This window comes from Chiloscyllium punctatum, chromosome 2 (assembly GCF_047496795.1).
Source record: "Chiloscyllium punctatum isolate Juve2018m chromosome 2, sChiPun1.3, whole genome shotgun sequence".
Classification (NCBI taxonomy): Eukaryota; Metazoa; Chordata; class Chondrichthyes; order Orectolobiformes; family Hemiscylliidae; genus Chiloscyllium; species Chiloscyllium punctatum.
In genome coordinates, this window is record NC_092740.1 from 16378500 (window position 1) to 16395078 (window position 16579).

At 41.7% G+C, this 16579-nt stretch overlaps 1 protein-coding gene across 1 annotated transcript in view; it reads right to left on the reverse strand.

Annotated features, from left to right (window-relative positions):
* The window catches only part of lrpap1 (low density lipoprotein receptor-related protein associated protein 1), a 34344-nt gene that overhangs the window by 9949 nt on the left and 7816 nt on the right, over positions 1-16579 (reverse strand). The window contains exons 2-5 of the mRNA XM_072594369.1: positions 15797-15941; positions 14603-14733; positions 6400-6520; positions 1869-2024 (exon numbers count right to left, since the gene is read on the reverse strand). Of these exons, the coding sequence (XP_072450470.1) occupies positions 1869-2024; positions 6400-6520; positions 14603-14733; positions 15797-15941 (553 nt within the window). The remainder of the gene's footprint in view (positions 1-1868; positions 2025-6399; positions 6521-14602; positions 14734-15796; positions 15942-16579) is intronic.

Sequence of the window (16579 nt, forward strand, 5' to 3'; positions counted from 1 at the left end):
TTCTTTCTAAAACGCAAGACTAACAGGTCTGTAATGCCAGGAATTTCCCTATGCCCTTCTTGAAAAGAGGAACAACATTTGCCTCCTTCCAATCCTCTGGCACAACTCCCATGGGGAGTAAGGAAGCAAAGATCTTTGCCAGCGGCTTAGCAACCTCCTTTCTCGCTTCCCGGAGCAGCCTAGGATAAATCTGGTCTGGCCCTGGGGACTTATCAATCTTAATGTTTACCAAAACTTCCAGCACATCAACTTCATCGATCTTGACCTGGTCAAGCCTGTATCCCAGCTCCTCTAAGTTCTCATTCACAACAAGGTCCCTTTCTTTAGTGAAAACCCAAACAAAAAAACATTTAAGGTTTCCCCTATCTGCTCAGACTCCACACACAAGTTCCCTATGATATCCATGAACAGCCCTACTTTCTCTCTGATCATTCTCTTATTCCTCACGTATGAGTAACATGCCTTTGGGTTCTCCCTAATCCTTCGTGCCAAGTATTTTCGTGCCCCCTCCTGGCTTTTCTCAGTCCATTTCTGAGCTCCTTTCTAGCAAGCCTGTAATCCTCTAAAACTATGCTAGATCCTTGCTTCCTCCACCGTATGTAAACTGTCTTTTTCCTTTTGACAAGAAGCTCCTCTATTCTCGTCATCCAAGGTTCCTTAATCTTACCCCTTCTTACCTGTCTCAGAGGAACAAATTTGTGCATCACTCGCAACAACTGCTCCTTAAATAGTCTCCATATGTCTACTGTGCCCCTTTCTGTGGAACAATTGCTCCCAGTCTGTATTTCCCAACTCCTGTCTGATAGCGTCATAATTTCCTTTTTCCCAACTAAATATCTTCCCTCGGTAACTGCTCCTTCCTCTCTCCAAGGCTATGGTAAACGTGGGGCAGTTGTGATCACTGTCACCAAAGTTTTCTCCCACTGTGAGATCTGACACCTGACCTGGCTCATTGCTGAGCACCAAATCCAAAATGGCCTCTCCCCTCATCGGTCTGTCTACATACTGAGTAAGGAAACCCTCCTGAACACACCTGACAAAAACGGCTCCAACCAAACCATCTGCACTTAGGGAGGTTCCAGTCGATAGTAGAGGCTGATAGCCAAATTTGGTACCCATGGGGATGGCCTCAACTGGGACCATGGGTTCATGTCACACTACAGGTGACCCCACTGCACTTATACACAAACACATACACACACCCTCTCTCAGACACTCATAACCTGCCCCCCATCCAGCAACCCCCCCTCAACCCCTCCCCCCCCCCTCCCCCCCCCCCCTCCCCCCCACACACACACATATAAGCTTGAGGGGTGAAGTTGTACTTGCAGAATTACATTTTACTTTGCTCAAAAACTGCATGAATCCATGTTAGATTTTGAAAATCTGTTTTTTAGATTAGAATCAGCCCGACCATTGTGGCACAGACAGCGTCACAGGGAGTTAACACCTTCAATACCTTATCTGGGTCGACATGACACCAATTGTTAAAGTGCACTTGAGAATGTAACCTAAAAAAACGTTTTGCGATTTACATATGAAAAAACTGATACCAACATGGTCATTCTAAAAGATGAGAGATTTAACAAACAATCAGGTCTTTTTCAACATATAATTTCAGTTACATTATACTGTAAACCTTTTGCTATAAATTCTGTGTCTTACAATCTTATTCTCCACAACCACCTGATGGAGCAGCTCTCTGAAAGTAGTGCTTCCAAATAAATCTGTTGGATTATAACCTGGTGTTGTGTGATTTTTAACTTTGTATACCCCACTCCAACACTGGAGTCTCCAAATCATAAAAGGAATGAGTACCCCTAAAAACTCCCATAAAAAATGCTATCAAGCAAAGAAGACAGCCTTACCACTGTCTTCATCATAACCGTGGTGAATGAGTTTGCGCAAACGCTCGAAGCTTGCTTGAACATTACGGTGCTTATCCTTCAGCTCAGCATGCTTGGTGTGTAGCAAATCCTCTTTCACATGGGCTTCCGAAGGGCTGATTACATTCTGATAAATGTCTGCCAAAAACAAAGAATTTGTTTTTAAACAAAACACATCTGTCAGCATATAGGAGATTAATAGTTAGGCACAGAACCCCATGCAGCCTTTGTAAATATGGATGCACCAAGTCTCTATCAGAACTGAATGCATAATTGCCATCTTCTAACCTTTCTCAACCCTGACTAATGTTTTGGTTTGAGTCTTTACCCAAATCCCTCTGAAAAATGGTGCTACTTGATTTCAACACATTTTCTGGTTATAGATTCAACCATATTCCTCAAACCTTTCAGGAATGTTTAGTTTCTGATATTTGCTAGAGAGCTTATGTCTGCTGTTGGAGACTCGCTAACAAAGAAACCCTGAACCTGCAGCATAATTTAAGATTTTTGTCATACCTCCTGAACATTTGTTCCTTCAATCTTAGGATTTCAAATCTCACATTATAACAAAGGTATAAAAATATTAAAAACTGGTGGGCAGGAATAGGCCAACTGATATCAAGTCAGTCCCATACACAAGCTGGCTGGAAAACTGTAACTAGGTATGCCTCTTTCAGAAACAAAATTGAGATAATGCACTGGCCCACTGCATCTCCACCAGCTCTCCAAGTGAGCATCTCACATAATGCTATTTGCTTGCCTTCCCCCTTGTAATCTTGCACACTATTCCTTTTCAGATAACATTAACAAAATAATTCCCTCTTGAATGATTCAATCTTACCTTCAGGCAATGCTGTCCAGATGCTAACCCTCACGATGAAACTCATTTTCAGCAACATTACGTCTGATTCTTTTACTCATTACTTTAAATCTTGGCCTTCTCATTCTCAACCTCATGAGTGAACATTTCCTCAGTTATGTCTCAAGTTTTTCCTTGACCTTCTCTTCCCCAAGAAACAGTCTCAACTTCTGCAATCTACCTTCATAACTAAAATCCCTTGCTCATGGAATCATCCTTGCAAATCTCCTCTGCACTCTCCCCAAAACTTTCACATCCCTGCCAAGTGCAAAGCCTAGAACTAGATGAAATATTCTAGTGGAGGTCAAACTACTGTCTTATACGGGTTCAACAAAACTTTCTTGCTCTGGTCCTCCACACCCCTACTAAAAGCCTTAATTGCTGTATCTGTTATTAACTGATGCCTTGACCTGCTAGCTTGATTTAACCATGTATATACACACTCAAGACCCCCTCACCTCTAGAATTCTACACTTTCTATAGTTTCTCATACTAAAATGGAACACCTCTGCACTGAATTTTCTGTCTTCCATCTTGTCTCTTCCTTTGTGAAGTTCTGCACCATGTTCCTCACAGTTTACAATGTTCCCAAATTTTGCATCACCTGCAAATTTGGAAAATTGTGCCTTTCACACCAAGGTCTAGATCATTAATTATGATCTGGAAAAGCAAAGGTCACAACACTGAATCCGAGGACACCCCACTGCAATCCTTCCCCAATCCACTAAAGTCTATTAACCATTACTCATTTGCTGTCACAGCCAATTTTTCACTCTGTCTCTTTTATTCCATGAGCTCTGACTTTGCTCATGTTTGTTGTGCAACACTATTAAACACCTTATAGAAAACCATGCATAACATATCAACATCACTGCCTCTTATCTTTTGAACAACTCCAGCAAGTTAGCTTATCATGATTTTCCTGTAAGAAGCTGACACTTCTTCATTTACCTGTATTGGTCCATGTGACATTCTGTTTTGTCCCTAAATTCCTCCCCTGCAGCACAGAGTCAGTTATACAGCATGGAAATAGACCCTTCAATCCAACTTCTCTTCGACAGCCAAATATCTTAAACTGAGCTAGTCCCATTTTCCAGCATTTGGCCCATATTCCTCTAAACCCTTCCTATTTTTGTATCCACCCAGATCCCTTTTAAATACTGTAATTGTACCTCCACCACCTCCTCTGACAACTTGTTCCAGACTTGCATCATCCTCTGCATGAAAAAGTTGTCCCTCAGGTCCGTTTTAAATTTTTTCCTTCTCACCTTAAACTTATGCCCTCTAATTTTAGACTCCCCTACCCTGGGAAAAGACCTTGGTTATCCTCCCTATTCATGCCCCTCGTGATTTTATAAACCTCTGTTAGGTCACCCTTGAGCCTCTGATGCTCTGGAGAAAAAAGCCACAGCCTATTCAGCCTCTCCTTTTGCTCAAACCCTCCAATCCTGGCAATACCCTTGTAAGTCTTTTCTCTCAAATTTAACATCTTTCCTATAGCTGGGAGATCAGAATTGAACTCAATATTCTGAAAGTGGCCTCACTAATGTCATGTACTGCCACAAAATGATGTCCCAACTCCTATACTCAATGCACTGACCGATGAAGGCAAGCGTCTCAAACACGTTCCTTCACCACATTATCTATCTATCTATCTGCGACTCCACTTTCAAGGGATTATGCACCTACACCCCTAGGTCTCTTTGTTCAGCAACACTCCCCAGGGCCCTAATATTAACTGCATAAATCCTGCCCTGTTTTGCCTTACCAAAAATGCAACATCTTAGATTTATCTAAATTAAACTCCATCTGGCACTCATTGGCCCATCTAATCCATGCCCGTGAGATAAGGGTCTTCATTGTCCACTACACCACCAAGCCCTTAACAGACTGGGACTGCCATAGTGTTAAGCCTTGGATGGAGGGGAATTCAAGTATGTACAGGAAAATTCTCTTATCCAATATGTGGATGTACCTACTGGAGAAGGAACAAAACTTAACCTTCTCTTGGGAAATAAGGCAGGACAAATGACTGAGGTACCAATGGGGGAGCACTTTGGGACAAGTGATCATAATTCTAATTGTTTTAGAATTGATCTGAAACTTAAAGTTGTAAGTTAGAGTTAGGCCAATTTTGACAGTTTTAGGCAGGAACTTACGAAAGTTAATTGGGGGAGCTGTTCACAGGTAAAGGAATGGTTGGGATGTGGGAGATCTTCAAAAATGAGATAATAAAGTTCAGAGATAGTACATTCTTGTTTGTGCGAAGGGCAAGGCTGGTAGGTGTAGATAATCCTGGATGACTAGAAAAATTGAGTTAAAAATCACACAATGTTAGGTAATAGTCCAACAGGTTTAATTGGAAGTACACCAGCTTTTGGAGCATCGCTCCTTCATCAGGTGGTAGTGGAGGGCTCAATCCTAAAAGTATTTATAGCAAACATTTACAGTGTATGTAACATATTGTCTAGCTATCACCATTGTTAACAGCTAACCTGAGAATGCAACATTTTAAAAAGAGGTTTTGCGATTTACACATGAAAGAAATGAAACTATCATGCTATTCAAACAAATGAAAGACTTAACAGACAATCAATTTTTCAATGTATAATTTTAGTTACATCACACTAAATTTTTGCTACAAATTCTGTGTGTTACGATCGAGCCCTCCACTACCACCTGTGAAGGAGCAACGCTCCGAAAGCTAGTGCGCTTCCAATTAAACCCGTTGGACTATAACCTGGTGTTGTGTGATTTTTAACTTTGTACACCCCAGTCCAAGACCGGCATCTCCAAATCATGACTAGAAAAATTGAGACTCTGGTCAAGGAAAAGGAGACAGCTGGGATCAAGTGAATTGATTGAGAGGCATAGGAGATTGAGGACTGACCTTATAGAGGCTTATAAAATCATGAGGGGTATAAGTAAGGTGAGCAGAGGTGGGGCATTTCAAGACTAGGGGGCATATTTTTAAGGTGAGAGGAAAAAGATTTAAAAGACATGAGGTGCAACTTTTTTTTAAAAAAGCACAAAGTGGTTCATATGTGGAATGAACTTCCAGAGGAAGTAGTGGATGCGGGTACACTTACAATGTTTTAAAGACAATTAGATAGGCACATGAAAAAGAAATATTGGTGGGATGTAGGCCAAGTGCAGACAGGAGGGACTAGTTTAGTTTGGGATTATGGTCGGCATGGATTGGTTGGACTGAAGAGTCTGTTTCCATGCTGTACGACTATGAATCCCTAAAGGAGTATAAGTGCTGCAAGAGTAGTACTTGAGAAGGACATCAGGAGGGCAAAAAGGGGACCTGAACAGTTTGTTGAAGAAGCAAAAAAACATAGAAAATCCAGGATCAATAAAGAGGGAAAACACACCTGAAATTTCCTTATGACCTGCTCAGGCAATCACAACTAGAAAGTAGGAATAATTAGAGACTAACTGAAATTCCTGATCTAAATTTTAAAGACAGCTGTGTTTTCCTTCCAAGTGAATACAATTTGCAAAGAATGACCAAATATCACATTTCAATTAACAAAATTAACTAGGAGTCAAAAGTAACTGAGAAGCAATCTAGAAAAAAAAAAGAGAATAATTATTCTTCTATAATTGTTTTATCTGAAGTAATTCAGATGATATTTTTAATGACAATACCTTCATTCCTGCTGACGGTCTCTCTCAGGATGTGGTACTCCTGAATTTTATCCTGGTGATGTTGGAACTCTCGGCGCAGTTTTCGAACTTCATCATCACTAAATTTTCCAGAGGTTGTTGCCTAACAAGAAGCAAATTCTTGGTTAAAATTATGGACAACATGATACTTGTGCTGTGGAACTTATCTTCAAAACTTCCACATTCACGAGAGACTATTGTAATTTTAATTACAAGTTGGTGGAAAACCATCCCCATCTGTTACTCCAAGTTGGTTTACAGAAGAATTAACATCCCTTCTTGCCACATCATGCTATACTGTTTCAGTTATAAAAATAGTGCTTGACCATTAGAGAGATTGAAAAGATGCTGTTGAAAACAGATGGCTAAGGGATAACATAACAGAGATCTTTAGAATTATGAAAGATTTTGAAAACAGACAAGGCTGCATTTGCACTTCCGTGGAAGAGCAGAAAGGTGCCTTCAATAGAAACACCCACAAAGAAATCAGAATGCAGAAGAAATTTTTCTACCCAAAATGTGGTGAAAATGTCAAAGTTGAGACTATAGTGCAAGTTGAGACAAATAGTATAAATGTATTTAAAGGGATACTGGATATGTATATTGGTATCAGTTAAAGTGTGCTGGCTTTAACGCAAGGAGTATCAGGAATAAGTGATGAACTTACAGCATGGATCAGTACCTGGTGCTATGATGTTGTGGCCATCAGAGACATGGGTTTCTCAGGGGGAGGAATGGTTGCTGGATGTTCCAGGGTTTAGAGCATTTAAAAAGAATAGGGAGGGGGGAAAAAAAGAGGAGGGGGAGAAGCACTACTAATCAGAGAGAGTATCACAGCTACAGAAGCTTCCATTGTTGTGGGCGGCACGGTGGCTAGCACTGCTGCCTCACAGCGCCAGAGACCCGGGTTAAATTCCCGACTCAGGCGACTGACTGTGCAAACTCCACACATTCTCCCCGTGTCTGCGTGGGTTTCCTCTGGGTGCTCCGGTTTCCTCCCACAGCACCAAAGATGTGTAGGTCAGGTGCATTGCCCATGCTAAATTGCTCGTAGTGTTAGGTAAATGTAGAGGTATGGGTGGGTTGCGCTTCGGCGGGTCGGTGTGGACTTGTTGGGCCGAAGGTCCTGTTTCCACAGTGTAAGTAATCTAATCTAAAAAAGATCTGCCTACCGAGTCAATATGGGTGGAAATGAACCTTCCAGCTCAGCGAGCAAACCTACATCCAAAACATGATTCTGTCTGTGGTGTTATCAGCAATAACTTTGCCCCATATACTTTTTGCAGATCTGTCATTGATTTAAGGAACAATTTGAATTGTTAAATGCATTAATATTGGCTGTGATGTAAAAACATAGAAACAGAGAAACAAGGAACAGATATTAGGCTGAGGTCCAGTCAGTAGTCTGATGAATGTCAAAAATCTCAAGGCACTAGAGTTTAAGAAGAGTGGGAGAGTTATTCCTGGTGTTCTAGACAAAATTTATCCTCCAATCAAAGTTACTGAAACATATTATCTGATCATTAAATTGCAGTTTTGTGGGAGCTTGCAGTTTGCAAATTGACTACTACACAGTGACTATATTTCTATGCTTTAGTAGTACTTCAGTGAATGTAAAACTGTGTGAGACAAATTTAAGTTTGTGAAAGATGCTAAAAATATTATTTCATATATGGAGATGATTTCCTTGAATTCCAGGAGCAGCAATTTCTATTTTGTATGCTGTTGCATTGTTCTGAAATCTTGGGGGAAAAAAGTCAAAACAACGGCACTTTTTAAAAATTGAGAAAGACAGACAAAAGGCAGCAAGCACGTGGTCAGTAAGGGAGAAAGAGGAAGAAACCTACACTGCTAACTGACACGGCAGTGAATCTGCACAGTTACTGCCTTTCCGATTTGAGTTAATGTATCTCTGGACAACGGAGTGCAGCCTGGAAAAATTAAAACAATGAAATTCACAGCTGACATTGGAGGAACCTGTGTGGGTGAGCTCACAGCACAGGAACAGATAAGTGCATAGTTTTTAACCTTGCTGTAAGTCTACAGTCGTGAGTACAATGGGTTCTTTGTTGATTATATGTTTTATTGAAATCTATCTCTTGGTTAAATTTTAAAAATATAAACCATAAGTACTAAGTTAGCCTGGAACACTGTTATTTTAGACCAATAAGACAGTGCTATTTTCTGGGTCAGTAGATTGTGAAGGACAAAAAATGGCCTTTCGCAGAGTTATATGGTCTTCCTGTTGGATGTGGGAATTTAGGGACTGTTTCCATTTTACTGATGATTATGTCTGCAGCAAGTGTTGTGAATCCTGTCAGATCGCATGGATCGGTTGGAGTGGCAGTTAGAGGCAATGAGGAATTCGCAAGAGCTAGGGGAAATGGTGGATGGCAGTTATAGGAAGGGAGAAATGCCGCAGATACAGTTAGGTAGATGGGTTAACTCGAGGAAAGGTAAGAGGGGTAGGCAGGTAGTGCAGGAGTCTTCTGTGGCTATCCCCATTTCAAATGAGTATGCTGTTTTGGAAAATTTAGGGGCCGATGGACTGTCAGGGGAATGTTGCATGAACAGCTTAGTCTCTGATAGAGAGACAGGCTGTACTGTAATGACAGTTATGTCAGGTTCCTCATGATAGATTGTGATAGGGGACTCTCTAGTCAGAGGCACAGGCAGATGTTTCTGCAGCCAGCAGTAAAAAATCAGAATAGTGTGTTGCCTGCCTTGTGCCAAGATCAAAGAAGTCTCTGAGAGGGTGTAGAATGTTCTGAAAGGGGGGAGGGACCAGTAGGAGGTCATTGTACACATTGGTACCAACGACCTAGGAAGGAAAAAGGATGAGATTCTGAAGGAAGAATATAGAAAATTAGGCAGGAATTTAAAAAGGAGGTCCTCTAGAATAGTAATAGTTGCATTACTCCTGGCGCTACAAGATAGTGAGGGTAGGAAAAGGAGGATAGAGCAGATGAATGCATGGGAAGAAGCTGGTGCAAGGGAGAAGCATTCACATTTTGGATCTGAAACTCCTCTGGAGTAGAAGAGACCTGTACATGAAGGATGGATTGCACCTGAAATGGAAGGGGACTAATATACTAGCAGGGAGATTTGCTACAGCTGCTTGAGAGGATTTAAACTAGTACGATGGGGGGGGTGGTACCCAGGGAAGTAGTGAGGAAAGAGATCAATCTGAGACTGGTACAGTTGGGAAAGGTAAGAGTCAAACAGTCAGGGACCTGGGTTTGATTCCAGCCTGGGGTGTCTGTCTGTGTGGAGTTTGCACATTCTCCCTGTGTCTGTGTGGATTTCCTCCCACAATCCAAAGATGTGCAGGTTAGGTGAATTGGCCACGGTGAATTGCCCATAGTGTTCAGAGATGTTTAGATCGGTTAGTCAGGGGTAAATGTAGGGGATAATCGGGTTGGGGAATGGGTCTGGGTGGGTTTACTCTTCAGAGGGGTCAGTGTGGACTTGGTGGGCTAAAGGGCCTGTTTCCACACTGTAGATATTCTATTCTATTTAAATTAGGAACAGCAAGGGAGCAGTCACCTCTTTAGGGGTTTACTAGAGGCCCCCCAAAGCAGCAGGGAGATGGAAGAAAGCATAGGCCGGCAGATTTTGGAAAAGTGTGGACGTAGTAGGGTTGTTGTAATGGGTGACTTTAACTCTTTCTCAATATTGATTGGAACCTCCTTCGAGCAGAAGATTTGAATGGAGCTGTTTTTGTAAGGCGTGTTCAGGAGAGTTTCCTAACTCAGTATGTTGACAGGCCGACGAGGGGAGAGGCCATTCTAGACTTAGTGCTTGGAAACGAGCCGGAGCAGGTATCAGATCTTGTGGTGGGAGAGCATTTTGGTGATAGTGACCACAACTGCCTCACATTCTACATAGCTATGGAGAAGGAGAGGATTAGGCAAAACGGGAGGATATTTAATTGGGGAAGAGGAAACTATGATGCGATTAGATATGAATTAGGAAGCATGGATAGGGAGCAATTGTCCCACGGTAAAGGCACTATAGACCTGTGGAGACTGTTTAAGGGACAGTTGATGCATGTGATGAATAAATGTGTCCCTCTGAGACAGGCAAGAAGTGGTAAGATAAAGGAATCTTGGATGACAAGGGCGGTGGAGCTTCTCATCAAAAGGAAAAAGGTAGCTTACATAAGGTGGAGGAAGCTAGGGTCAAGCTCAGCTCTACAAGATTAAAGGCAGGCAAGGAAGGAGCTTAAAAATGGTCTGAGGAGAGCCAGGAGGGGGCACGAGAAAGGCTTGGCAGAACGGATTAGGGAGAACACAAAGGCATTTTACACTTATGTGAGGAATAAGAGAATGGTCAAAGAAAGAGTAGGGCCAATCAGGGATAGCATAGGGAATTTGTGTGTGGAGTCTGAGGAGGTAGGGGAAGGCCTAAGTGAGTTTTTTGCTTCTGTCTTTACGAAAGAAACAAACTTTGTAGTGAATGAAACCTTTGAAGAGCAGGTGTGCATGCTGGAATGGAGATAGAGGAAGCTGACGTGCTGAAAATTTTGTCAAACATTAAGATTGACAAGTTGCCAGGCCCGGACCAGGTTTGTCCTCGGCTGCTTTGGGAAACGAGAAATGCAATTGCTTCGCCACTTGCGAAGATCTTTTCATCCTCGCTCTCCACTGGAGTCGTACCTGAGGACTGGAGAGAGGCAAATGTAATTCCTCTCTTTAAGAAAGGAAATAGGGAAATCCCCAGCAATTACAGACCAGTCAGTCTCACGTCTGTCGTCTGCAAGGTGCTAGAAAGGATTCTGAAGGATAGGGTTTATGGCCATCTGGAAGTGCATGGCTTGATTAAATGCAGTCAACACGGCTTTGTGAGGGGCAGGTCATGCCTCACAAACCTTATCGAGCTCTTTGAGGATGTGACTAGAAATGTTGATGAGTGTCGAGCTGTGGATGTGGTGTATATGGACTTCAGCAAGGCATTTGATAAGGTTCCCCATGGTAGTCTCATTCAGAAGGTCAGGAGGAATGGGATACAGGGGAACATAGCTGTCTGGATACAGAATTGGCTGGCCAACAGAAGACAGTGGTAGTAGAAGGAAAATATTCTGCCTGGAAGTCTGTGGTGAGTGGGGTTCCACAGAGCTCTGTCCTTGGGCCTCTATTGTTTGTAATTTTTATTAATGACTTGGTTGAGGGGATTGAAGGATGGGTCAGCAAATTTGCAGATGACACAAAGGTTGGAGGTGTCATTGACAGTACAGAGGGCTGTTGTAGGGTGCAGCGGGACATTGACAGGATGCAGAGATGGGCTGAGAGGTGGCAAATGGAGTTCAACCTGGATAAATGCGAGATGATGCATTTTGGAAGGTCGAATTTGAAAGCTGAGTACAGGATTAAGGATAGGATTCTTGGCAGTGTGGAGGAACAGAGGGATCTTGGTGTGTAGGTACATAGATTCCTTAAAATGGCCACCCAAGTGGACAGGGTTGTTAAGAAAGCATATGGTGTTTTGGCTTTCATTAACAGGGGGATTGAGTTTAAGAGTTGCGTTTCTTGTTGCAGCTCTATAAAATTTTGGTTAGACTGCACTTGGAAGACTGCGTCCAGTTCTGGTCGCCCTATTATAAGAAAGATGTGGATGCTTTGGAGATGGTTCAGAGGAGGTTTACCAGGATGCTGCCTGGACTGGAGGGCTTATCTTATGAGGAGAAGTTGACTGAGCTTGGACTTTATTCATTGGAGAAAAGGAGGAGAAGAGGGGACCTAATTGAGGTATACATGATAATGAGGGGCATAGATAGAGTCGATAGCCAGAGACTATTTCCCAGGGCAGGAATGATTAACATGAGGGGTCATAGTTTTAAGCTGGTTGGAGGAAAGTATAGAGGGGATGTCAGAGGCGGGTTCTTTACACAGAGAGTTGTGAGAGCATGGAATGCGTTGCCAGCAGCAGTTGTGGAGGCAGGGTCATTGGGGTCATTTAAGAGACTCCTGGACATGCACATGGTCACAGAAATTTGAGGGTGCATACATGAGGACCAGTGGTCGGCACAACATCATGGGCTGAAGGGCCTGTTCTGTGCTGTACTGTTCTATGTTCTATGGAATTAAGAGTTATGATGATAAAACATAGATGGGGAAGGATAGCAGGGATTTAGGTGAAGCATAAGTACTGATATGTATTAATTGGGCCAAATAAGTCTTATTTCTATGCTGTTCATTCCATGTAAATTAACGTTGACAGGTCATAGAGTCATAGAGATGTACAGCATGGAAACAGACCCTTCGGTCCAACCCGTCCATGCCGACCAGACATCCCAACCCAATCTGGTCCCACCTGCCAGCACCCAGCCCATATCCCTCCAAACCCTTCCTATTCATATACCCAACCAAATGCCTCTTAAATGTTGCAATTGTTCCAGCGTCCACCACATCCTCTGGCAGCTCATTCCATACACGTACCAGGTGGTATATGATGCACTTTGAATGGAATAACATAGAAAGGCAGTATAATCTGAATGATAGTATACAATAGGGAACCTCAGAGTGTTTCTCTTTAAAAAGGCACTCTCAGGATCGGGGCATCACAAGCTTGTCAGCATTTATTGCCCATCTCTAAATGTCCTCAAGAAAGTGATTGAGAGCTGCTTTCTTGAACTGCTGTAATCCCTCTTGTGTAGGGACACCCATAATGCTTTTCGGGAGGGAATTCCAGGATTTTGAGATGGTGACACTGTAGTAACGGCAACATATTGCCAAATTAGGATGGTGTGTGGCTTGGAGAAACTACATTCCAATGTATCGGCTGCCCCTGTCAATTCCAGGAGGCATTTGGAAGATGCAATCTAAGGAATGTTGGTGACATGTTGCAATGTATTTTTTTTAATTCAATCATGCAACATCATATTGTCACTGTGCATCATTGGTGCACATTCACAAATCCTTGAAGGCAGATGAGTAAGTTTATCAGCTGGTTAAAAAGGGATATTAAATAAATTTACAAATCATTGGAATTGCTGGTTGGGCCTCTACAACAGCAGCATGGAAAGTTCTGGGCATTACATGTTAGGATGGACGCCATGTCCTTAGGAAGAATAAAGATGACTTCTCAGCTGATATCAAGTACAAAGGTGTTCATATACGCTTAGAGAATGGAGTAGCTTTGTATGGTTGCTTTACAGTAAAGAAGGTGAACCTAACAGACATATTCAAATATTATGAGGAGTTTTGATATAGCAATTTGGAAAAAATTATTTCAACTAGCTTGAGGGCACAATTTAAGATATTTGGCAAACCAAAATTAGAGCAGAGAAATTAAAAATCAGAACATTCAACTTGTCTAGCACCAGAATTAAGAAAAATGAGAGATTTAATACTTACAGCAAAAAGTGGGTGGGACAAAGAAAAAGGTCTGTGATCATGGGGAAGACTGGAGAGTGGTGAATGACAGGAGTGCTGGTCTCACAGAGAGAGAATGAGGATGGGAAGACAAAGATTGATGAGAAAGAAGGTCAATATCTGAAACGCTCTGCCAGAAAGAGTGCTAAATTCAGATTTCACAGGCATACTCAAAAGGCAATTGAACATACATTCCTATGAAACTAATTAGTCGGATTTATGAAGCTGAACTGAACTAGTACAGAAAGTTGGGTCAAACTGCAACCTAGCATTCTACTAGCAAAATTGCTTGCGCCTGTGTTGAATTTTGAAACTTTGTACGGGCACAAAGATTGGCTGGAGGACACTGCCGCAGCGTAGGGCACCTGAAGTCAGTGCTTCTGAAGTAAACAGGTCAGGTTCACAGAAAGGTGTAACTTTACTAATTGACCACAACCGTTAGATTGAGATTGAAGGCCTTCCATTTCCAAGTATGTGTAAAGTTGTTTGATTTAACATTATTGAAAGGCACAGTTTCAATGACCTTTGCTTCAGAGCTCAAATATTTGATCTCTTCTCCCCTGAATTCTATCTAATCCACAAACAGGTCTAGCTGAAATAAATCAGTGAATTAGGAATTAGCCATTTAGCAAAGTATTGAAAGTGTCAAAGTAGTGAGAGATGATTCTGGATTCCTTTTGCTGAAATGTGTGCAAACCTACTTTACAGAAGTGATAACTACTCTTTTTGTTTTGATTCCTTTGATTAATTTTCAGATGTGTGTTGGCTGAAACAGAATTAGAAATGATATCCACTTAAAGACAACCACTAACCTTATTCCACAATTTCTCCAATTTTGGATCATCAAACACATCATTCTCAGAGTCCATCGACTCTTTCAGATAATTTGTGTCCATAGGCTCAGTATCTTTCCTTCCATCAAGTCTGTACTTTGTGAGGATTACTGAAGTGGAAAAAGAAATAGCAAAGTTCACTGGTTAAGTCGTTTTAGCCGGCACTCCAGCGCAGGACTATTAAAATGCTGCATTGTCAAAGGTGCCTTAATTCAAATAGGACATGAAAATCTAGGCTGCATACTCTGTCATGAGGACAGATGATCCAAGATTGGAAGTAAGCCATCCAGCTCCTCAAGCCTACTTTGCCACTCAATATCTTGTTTGGTTTGCATTTATAATCCCACATTTCAACCTATCCCCAGTAGCTTTGACTTCCTTACCTGACAAAAATCTCCGTCTTAAAAATATTCATTGACCTGCCTTCTGGGGACGAGTTCCAAAGTCTCTCAACTTTCAAGAACAAAATTCTCAACTTGGTGCTAAAAGGGAGCACCTAATTTTAAAATCAAGCCTCATAGCTCTGGACTCAGCTACAAAATGAGTTCTTTCCAATTTATCAAGACCAAGGAAAGCAGTCAAGACCAAAGCATTGTAAAATTTCAAAAAATAGGACTGGATGCTAAAGGGATTAAAGGATATGGGGGAGAAAGCAGCAGTTGGATGATCAGCCATTATTATAACAAATGGTGGAGCAGGCTGAAGGGATGATTGCTTACTCCTGCTCCTATTTGCTATGTCAGACACCTGAGGTTCGTATCCACTTCAATTAGGTCACTTCTCACTCCAACAACAGTAGAAATAAGATCAGGAAAGGTTAGACAGACTGCCCATTCTGAATATCAACCCTAAAAACATTAAAGACCCCTTGGCAATACTTTGAAGAATAGGGAGTCTTCCTGGTATAATTATATAATTATTCCTTAAATCAACATCACCAAGAGTCAATCATCTCATTGGTGTTTGTGCGAGTTTACCGTGCACAGATTGCTTGATGGGTTTCCTTCAAAATGACTTTAATTAAAGTGCTTTGGGATGCAGTGCTGTCAAGAAGGCCTATGCATCAATGTGTTTTCTTTTGTACGCACACACATGTGTATCTCATTTCCCCTCTCTCTCTCCCCCCTTCTGGGTCAGGATTAACCCTGCTTGTGAGTTTAGAAAACAGTTTACCGTTGAAGTTACGTCGCAGCCTGGCTTCCTTCTCACCATCCTCATCGAGCCCATCGGCTTTCAACTTCTTCCAGTTCAGTTCATCCTTCTCCTGAATTTTCAGGTCACTGTGAAGCTCGGCTAGCTTCACAGGAGAAAACTGGAGCTATGGGTAAAAAAAAAGGAAAGGGATAGATTTCTTAATATCTAGTGGAACTGGATACAGGAGATGGTGGATACCCACAAGTGGAGAGGGTTATGAGCTCACTTGACTGTGGTTTGTAAAAATGTTAAATCAATATGGGAGAAACAAAAAGACTATTTCATCTGGACAGTGAGAACACTAAAGGAGACATCAACTGATAAAGAATCATGTGAAGGGGAGTGGAAACCTCGTATTCGCACCCTCCCAAAATATCAAATCATAAGCAATTGGGACTTTCAAAATTGCTACCAGCTTTCTGGGAAAGTGCATAGAAAGACAGAGTAAGGTAAAGGACATCAAGGTATATGTCTCAGCAAAGCACAAAACTCTTCTGAAGAGTGGAGAAAGAATTCTTCTAAAAAAAACGATATGGATTAAGTTTTCCATAAATCAAACAGCTGCATGGACAATTTCTGGAGAGAGCTATTTTGTCCACACTTTTAATATCAGAAACGTCTCCCTTTTCAGCAACATTCAGGTTCTATCACCAAGTCAGTGTTTGTGTTGCTGAGATACAATGTTTAATTACCCCTTTAGAAAAGTACCTGCAATACTTACTGCATTTTAAAAGACAAATACACTTACAGGAAAGCATTTAA